Here is an 8,537-nt window from a genome sequence, read left to right as displayed (position 1 = left end):
ATTGTTGTTATATATGGTAACATTGCATCCAAGCATTCAATTAACAAGTTAGTTGGTATGATATCAAGATCGCAGGATTTAGCTGGAGATTTGAGAATCACACGTTTCACTAGCTCTTCTGAAATCGGATTAAAATTGTTGAGAGTGTGACCTTGGAAACATTTTTTGCTATGGACAGAAATATCATGATCTTCACAATCCAACCTTTCTCTAATCAGTTTTACTTTGCTGTCGCAGTATTATAGAAAGCGTTCAGGCAAATCAATTGATGGGTAAATAGATGGCAGAGTAGCAATGAACCTACCTACACACTAAGTTACAGAGGCATTTGAGTTGGTAGTTTTTGTTATTTAATATGACCAAATAAAATGCTTCGTATGGCCCTGCACACAACCAAGGTACAATGAGCCTATTTTCAAAACAATTAAATATTCCAATGAATTGTTTCCGCCGTGATGAAAAGATCGTTACGTATTATTTTGTTTATACGTAATTATTGAGAATGGTCCGAATTAATTGCTAAACATACAGATGTATGTACGTACCAAGTGGGGGTTCAGATCACTCACATTACCCATCAATTTTATCCTTATCCACAATTACAATTCGTCCTGGATTTGGAATTTTTAATTTAGGCCTGTTAGAGAACGAATATTATTATAAATTGAAAATAACTATTAAGATGTGGATTGATGTTTATACAAAAAATTTAACTGATTTGAGAGTAATTTGGGATTTAATAAAAATCAGAAATTATTAACACCATTGTTAATAATAAATGTAATAGACAGTTCAAAAATACCACGTACTGTTCGCATACTAGTGATATTATTGAGTGAGAACCTGTCATCTGATATTCAACAGCGATATAAGAATGAGTATGGTAGTTTGATAATCAAATACATACTGCCATTATAAGGTCAAAGGTCATGATTTCAAAAAAACAATGAAAAGCCATAGTGAAGTACACGCTACTTATAATTACATATTTATGCAACAGCAACAAAAGAAAACTAAAATTTATTACAATATTCTTTTGAGTAAAATCTACAACACACACAGACCACAACTTATTTGCGAACGATTTAATCTGAATGACAGGTCATGGAAAAGCTAGTGTAGACTACTTAGAAAAGTTTATTCACGAATTCAACTTCACTGTTTCCAACTAAAGATGTCAATAAAAAAATTGATATACGTCCTACAATAAATGACCTGTGTCAATTCTAGTAATTGTGTACATGCAAGATCAGTATGGAATTAGTTTAGAGAAAAAAATGTTGACGCTGTCGACGTACCTGATGATATAGAAACTATTCAGAGAATAAACGATTCATGAAATAAAGTGTAATGTTAGTACTACAATAATGTTCTATTTAAAGCGCAAGGTGCACATCATTGTATAATTAATTGCTTTGATTTACTTGACCTATCGGAATGATTGTTATATATTGAGACAAGACATGTCCATTATGACAAATCAAATTGTCCTCCAGAAATAACAGTTGTGCATCATTGGTGAGATGCATCATGGGAGTAACGCCATGTTGGACTATACAGGTCAAATAACCATACTTTGGGATCGACATATCGTTATTATTATTTTACAATTCATACACAAATTCTATTCCCTTTCCTTGTAACTTCTTCACTATGACATCTTCAAACATCTCATTTTCAGCCACGGTGAAATGGTTCTTCCAGTCGCCAACTTTCCCTTTCCTGAAATAGCCAGCAACATAATTTGGCATAAATGACTCGTCAAAATCGATTTTGAACGCAGACGTTGGATTATTACGTAAATTGTCAATAGAAGTGTTAAATATAGCATTTTCTAACTGGGAGTCCGGAAGAGGGCGTCCCAGGAACTCCGTTATCGCGCGGACAGTGGTCTTGGTTTCTTTTACCATGTCTTCGTAGGTGACGTAAAACACGTTCTCATCATCACTGTGTTCGCTCCAACCAGCTACGTGGTTTACCCACGGTGTACATGGAATAATCCCATCTATGAAATTTTTAAGATGACCTTCTCGTGTAACATTTTCTCTTAGCAAGTAGGTTCTGCCAAACCAGTGATAGCTAGAAGTAACGACATCTTTAGGATTACGAGCGATGTATATTACCTTGGTACCAGTCCGAAGTGCTTGCTTTGGAAATAATTCGTATGGAAGGTGTGATTTAATAAGGCGTGGTGATGACGTCACGCAAGGGTCTATTAAAAAGGATTTCACTGCTCTTGTTATAGGTGTGTCGAAATCATCGAACAATCTAGAATTGACAGTGAGCCACTCTAGCATTGGAGGCACTTTCTTGTCACCGTGCTGAAATACATTCAAATCGGTATATAACTCTTGCAATAAAAAAATCATCCAGGTGTTACCAGACTTGGGAAACCCTTGCACAATGATGTCATCTTGACGGAAAAATCTTTCCATAACTCCATTCTCCAGTTTTGAGATATCGGTGTACGGACAAAGTGTGTATCCCTTATATCTCTGGATTGAATCCATGACACGTCGTCAAACAGATCTGATTCTATTTTCATAGTATATCAATATTCATTACAGAATTATACCGTATTTATAGAATTGTTGACAGATTATTTTATTATATTATAATGCGGGTCTTGTACAGTTAGTGACAGTTTCTAAATAATAAATGCCGAAGAATAACTAATTTTAGTTTGGATGAAAGGGACTATTTCGCGTAAGGCGAAAAAGTTGTATATAGCAGTGAAACAGTTGGACGACGGCGTAAAATTACAAAGTCTAAAATTAAACGATGAAAATATATAATTCCTATTTACCATTTCAGATTGAAATTGGTCATTGTGGAAGGGAGGGGCTTCTATATTCTTCTATAATGAACATAAGATGCTCAAGTTATTAAAAGAAATAATTGAAAATTTGCATCTTTAAAATATAGCATTTCATGAAATTAAGAAGTTCCCAATGGTATAGTGATTTTGATTCAAGGGTAAAATAAAACAAAAACCCAAACATTCATTGAACATGTAAAAAAAAAAACAATTCTTAGAACCCCCGCCGGAAGGTCAGTCGCACTGGTCCTCACTGTAAGAGGTTACTATCCCCCTGCCAAATTCTAAGGCAAATTAAAACCCATTTAAAACACGCAACGTGTTATACAAACAAACAAACAACGACATTGAATGAGTTGCATTTAAATAAACACAGACAGAAAGCAACAAGAACAAGATTGAATCAAATTTGAATTACAGAAACGTAAAAACGACCACTGAACCATAAGTGTGAATTCAAGTTCAAAATGGATTTGTAATTTTCCAAGGAACAGAGAGTGTCATTTGTGGTCCAAATGTATTCGAACCTGTCCTCCTGTTTAACAAGTTTGAAGTACTGATACTCAGATTTAATTCTGCTGGTGATGTGAGTTTTGAGAATTTCCAACGGATCCATCAAAGAACCTCCCTCCCGTTTATTTCACCGGGAGATATGTATAGCAACTTTTGCAGTGATGTAAAGGTAAAAAGCAAAATACTCTCACACTGACGAGAGAAAAATCCACGTAAACGGTGAGGTAGCAAAATAACTAACCACCAAGGAGGAACGTCAAACCAGGTTGTTAGTAGAAATGCGCGAAATGAAGCAACAGAGGGCGCCAATCGCCGGACATTCAATAAAAATGTGAATGAGAGAATCCAGGTCACCACAAGGTGGACAGTTTTCAGAATCAGCAACATTTGCTCCAGCAAGAAAACCACCTCTAGTCTATGCACAGTGCATTACACGCCATTACAAGTCTCACTCACGTTTTGTGATGAGGGCAGTATAACACACTTTGAAATTGTGTTTAATATTTGAAGGCAAGGCCAGTAGATCACGCCACACAATGTCAAGTCTGTATGGGTGACGAGTTTTGTTTATAACCGCTATGAGGTATTTGTATGTAGCGCCATTTTTGAATTTTGTATGGTCGAAAGAGTGTTATTTTCAAAGTCAAACAGGTCACGTACCCTCAAAACGCCCGCAGCGGCGAAGTGTTTTAAAAGAAACTGTTTATTCCGCACTGGATGACAAATAGCAAGTCAGAGTAACATGCCGGAAGATAAGAAATTCAGTGTTGAGGTGGTGCATTATAAGTGTTTGTCATACGACAGCTTAATGGCTGATTGAAAAAAATAATCAGTTAATTTAAATGACCATAACCGTAGTATAAATACCGCTGCATGTACTCAAGGCGCATACTGTTGATATGAGATGGTAAGCGTGTGATATTTTGCCCATCATTTTCTACGGGCAAAGTTTCTGCCTGCACCCAGTGTCGGCCTTGTCATAAACAAATTACAAAAGACCTTTGGAGTGAGGAAACAATATCAGGGGGAGGGAACGAACTAGAGTATATAAGCGATAACATAACTGATGAAGGCAAATTATTTATTACAAGTGCACGCCGTCTGTAAGACATGGCAGGAGCAAAATGCGTCCAAAATTCCATTTTGTTTTCAACTGTCTGCTTTATTTCAGTCCAGTTTTTGTTTATGAATGTCTTGGTGTTACCCAAATACACACCCAAAAGTTTTTAAGCTCGTACTGGCCCACTTAATACCCAAGGACGATGCTAATGTCCCGCCAGCTGCCAACCCACAGTCCCTCTGACTTTTGAAAGTTGATTTTGCGTGTAATGACTATTTCTACGTCGTCAGCATATGTAATTTTGCTGTGTAGTCCGTTACTCTGAGGGATCTCAATACCTGTGATGTTTTTTTATTCTGTCTGATTTCATGGACTAACGGCTCTATGACAATGACATATACAAGTGTGGATAGAGAGCATCCTTGTCGAATGCTTCTCGACAACATAATATGTGATGGGAGGGCGCTGTTCACTGACATTGGATTGAGCATGTTTTTACAAAAGACGAAATCACTGAATAACATTTTGTCCAGACCCAAATGCACATATGTCTTGATCAAGTAAGTGTGGTTGATTCTGTCAAAGGTTTTTTTTTCTGATCAATGTTACGATTTGGGATACTGCAGCTCTGATCGGGATGAATGATAGAACCAATAACAGGTCAAACTTGACAGAGTGACAGTGTTTTTGTGAAGATCTTATAATCACTGCACAGGAGGCTAACAGGCCGCCAGTTTGTCCCTCCTTTTTAGGCAGTAAAGTAACATAGGCTTTTGTGCAAGAAATTGGGGGACAAGTATCACGAATAAAATAGACAACAACTTCACAGAGGTCTCTACCAATTATATTCCAGAATTGTTGAAAAAAATACTTATGGTAACCCATCAATACCGGGAGAACACTCATAGGCAAGAACCTTAACTCTTTTCGTACTTTCTTCAAAGAAATGGTTTCATCAAGATGTTCACGATCTGTTTTACTGAGAATAGTATTTTCTGCATTTTCATCAGTGTTATCGGGTGTGTAAAGGAATGCATACAATGTCATCAGTTAGACAGCCATTTTCCCGCTGAATATCTGGAATATGAGCTATCGCTTTTGTGAGTCCGTTTAGTTTCTCAAATACATTGTGTTTTTCAAACACATTGCTACTTGTATGCTACAATTCATAACCGCCGACCTATCTTTTTTATCTGTTAGTTTGAACGACTCGATCAAGGTCTAGATTCTGAAGATAACATATATTGTCTAACAGTACTGGTCGACCTTGTGTCGGTATGTATTTGTGTCACGTGAAACGTGTAAACAGAGGCGCATCCAATCAAATACATTGTCGGCGTACGCGTAGAAACACAAACACGACGTATTTGCCATTTTAAAGTTAGGTGTAAACGACTACTCCGGATACTGTCATGGATTCCTTCCAGAAATGCATATATAAGGGCTACACACTTTATCCGAACACCGATATCCCAAAACTGGAGAGTGGAGTCTTGGAGAAATTTCTCCGCAAAGATGACATAATTGTGCAAGGGTTTCCCAAGTCTGGTAACACCTGGATGATATTCTTACTGCAAGAATTATACCCCGATTTGAATGTGTTTCAGCACGGTGGCAAGAAAGTGCCTCCAATGCTAGAGTGGCTCTTAGTAGACCCCAATGTGCTCGGAGAGGCTGACTCACCGCTGCTTAGAGGACTGAAACTGTTTCAAACAGATCCTGGCGTGACGTTATCGGCACGTCTTATCAAATCACACCTCCCATACGAAGTATTTCCAAAGCACGCACTACTGACTGGTACCAAAGTAATATACATCGCTCGTAATCCTAAAGATGTCGTCACTTCTCACTATCACTGGATGAGTAAATCTAGTATGCTCCATGAGAAAGTTACATGGGAAGGCCATCTGAAGGACTTCATAGATGGGAATCATCCATTTACACCATGGGTAAACCATGTAGCTGGTTGGAGGGAACACAGTGAAGATGAGAACGTGTTATGCGTCACCTATGAAGACATGTTAAAAGACACCAATACCACTGTCCGCGCGATAACGGAGTTCCTGGGACGCCCTCTACCGGACTCACAGTTAGAAAATGCTATATCTAACACTTCCATCGATAATTTACGTAATAATCCAACGTCTGCGTCTAAAATTGATATGGATGAGGCACTTATGCCAAATTTCGTTGCTGGCTATTTTAGGAAGGGGAAAGTTGGCGACTGGAAGAACCATTTCACTGTGGCTGAAAATGAGATGTTTGATGACGTCATAGTGAAGAAGTTAAAAGAAAAAGGAATGGAATTTGTGTATGAATTGTAAAATAACATCGATGTTTAGTTAGCTGAAAGATTAGAATGGGTTATCACCGCAGTGTGTCAGTTTGTCAACGTAAAATATACGAACAAACTTGTATTTCAGATTTGGTACTTTCGAACAGCAGACCGGACGACTTATTTGTTTCTTTCCTATTCGAAACAGTAATGTTGTATTTGTAGTATTCATTCGTGTTCTGCCATCGGCGCAGGTAAAATACACATATCAGTATAGCAAAACAAAACCCTGGCAATGGCAAACCTCACTGCTGTAGAAGCACAATCGCCACCAACGTCCGAAAACACAAATAAGGACCAGCAACGATCTTTCATGACCATGGTAACCCCTGACCAAGCAGGAGGGGGTTATACAGTTGTATTACCTTCTAAGGCATGTACAATACACCCACATATTGTTTGAGGATGACGTACAATCTTGATACAATGACGTCTTAAACCCATTATTTTTGTAAATCGTAAAAGTAACGTTTTAGCGAATATTACGCACAGATATTAACATATACACAGTTATGCATAATAACTCGCTACATAACTGTGCATTCAATTATATATCGCGTGATTTCTGCTGTTAATGTTGCAACAATAAATCTACACAGATTTAACATTATTTTGGATCAATGGATATCCAACTACTCAGTGCTGTATTATGTTATTCACAGTCTCTTCACCACTGAATGTTAATTAACCATTTCACTACAATATACAACTTTTTCACCTTACGCGAAATAGTCCCTTTCATCCAAACTGTTGTTTTAAATGTTTTGCTTACAATATATATGAAATACCATGACCTGTGTTTGCTTCAAAATTAACGAAAATCAAAAAAAATCCACAGACCGTAATACATGTCTCACGTACTGTTCTTTTTTTTTTATAAATAACGTAAAATTGATTAATCTTCGGCATTTATTATTAGAAAGTATCATCAATGCTAGAACTAACACTACGCTACGTAGAGGTTGGCTCAATATGATCGGCCATATCGTGAAACTATGCGCTCTGCAGCCCGTACAAGACCCGCATTATAATATAATAAAATAATCTTTCGAAAATTCTATAAATACGGTATAATTCTGTAATGAATATTTATATACACTGAAGATAAAACGCATTGGTGGATACGCATGTATTGACAAATCGTAATATGCCTACTTCTCTGCCATTTTAATGTCAGATCTGTATGACGTCGTGTCGTGAATTCAATCCAGAAATATAAGGGATACACATTTTTTCCGTACACCAATACCTCTAAACTAGAGAGTGGAGTTCTGGAAAAATTTCTCCGCCAAGATGACATCATTGTGCAAGGGTTTCCCAAGTCTGTTAACACCTGGATGATATTCTTACTACAAGAATTATATCCCGATTTGAATGTGTTTTAGCACGGTGACAAGAAAGTGCCTCCAAGGCTAAAGTGGTTGATAATGGAACCCAAGATGTTCGGTGAGGTCGATACACCTTTACTAATGGCCACGAAATCGTTTCAAATGAACCAGAGTGTGACGTCATAGCCACGTCTTATCAAATCACATCTCCCGTACGAAGTATTCCCAAAGCAAGCACTGCAGACTGGTACAAAGAGTATATACATCGCTCGTAATCCTAAAGATGTCGTCACTTCTAGCTATCACTGGTTTAACAAAGCTAGTGCACCACAGGGGATAATTACATGGACAAGCTATCTGAAGTATTTCGTTGATGGGAATCTTCCATTTACACCTTGGAAACACAGAGTGGAGACCAGAACGTGTTTTACGTCACCTACGAAGACATGTTAAAAGACACCAAGACTGTCCACGCGATAACAT

General features: G+C 37.6%; 2 protein-coding genes across 2 annotated transcripts; one reads left to right on the top strand and one right to left on the bottom strand.

Moving 5' to 3' along the window:
* Positions 1 to 1,604: 1,604 nt before the first annotated feature.
* LOC100375303 (sulfotransferase 1A1-like) lies at positions 1,605 to 2,510 on the bottom strand. The gene has a single exon (XM_002742270.1). The coding sequence runs from the start codon at positions 2,508 to 2,510 to the stop codon at positions 1,605 to 1,607; it is 906 nt and encodes a 301-aa protein (XP_002742316.1).
* Positions 2,511 to 5,803: 3,293 nt separating this feature from the next.
* LOC146739332 (sulfotransferase 1A3-like) lies at positions 5,804 to 6,715 on the top strand. The gene has a single exon (XM_085502708.1). The coding sequence runs from the start codon at positions 5,804 to 5,806 to the stop codon at positions 6,713 to 6,715; it is 912 nt and encodes a 303-aa protein (XP_085358834.1).
* The last annotated feature ends 1,822 nt before the right edge of the window (positions 6,716 to 8,537 follow it).

Source organism: Saccoglossus kowalevskii, chromosome 8, assembly GCF_978046115.1.
Source record: "Saccoglossus kowalevskii chromosome 8, keSacKowa6.1, whole genome shotgun sequence".
Classification (NCBI taxonomy): Eukaryota; Metazoa; Hemichordata; class Enteropneusta; family Harrimaniidae; genus Saccoglossus; species Saccoglossus kowalevskii.
This window is presented reverse-complemented; position numbering and strand designations above follow the sequence as displayed.

Bases quoted from the DNA above. Each gene is read 5' to 3' on its own strand.
- LOC100375303 (XM_002742270.1), bottom strand. From the start codon at position 2,510: ATGGATTCAATCCAGAGATATAAGGGATACACACTTTGTCCGTACACC.
- LOC146739332 (XM_085502708.1), top strand. From the start codon at position 5,804: ATGGATTCCTTCCAGAAATGCATATATAAGGGCTACACACTTTATCCG.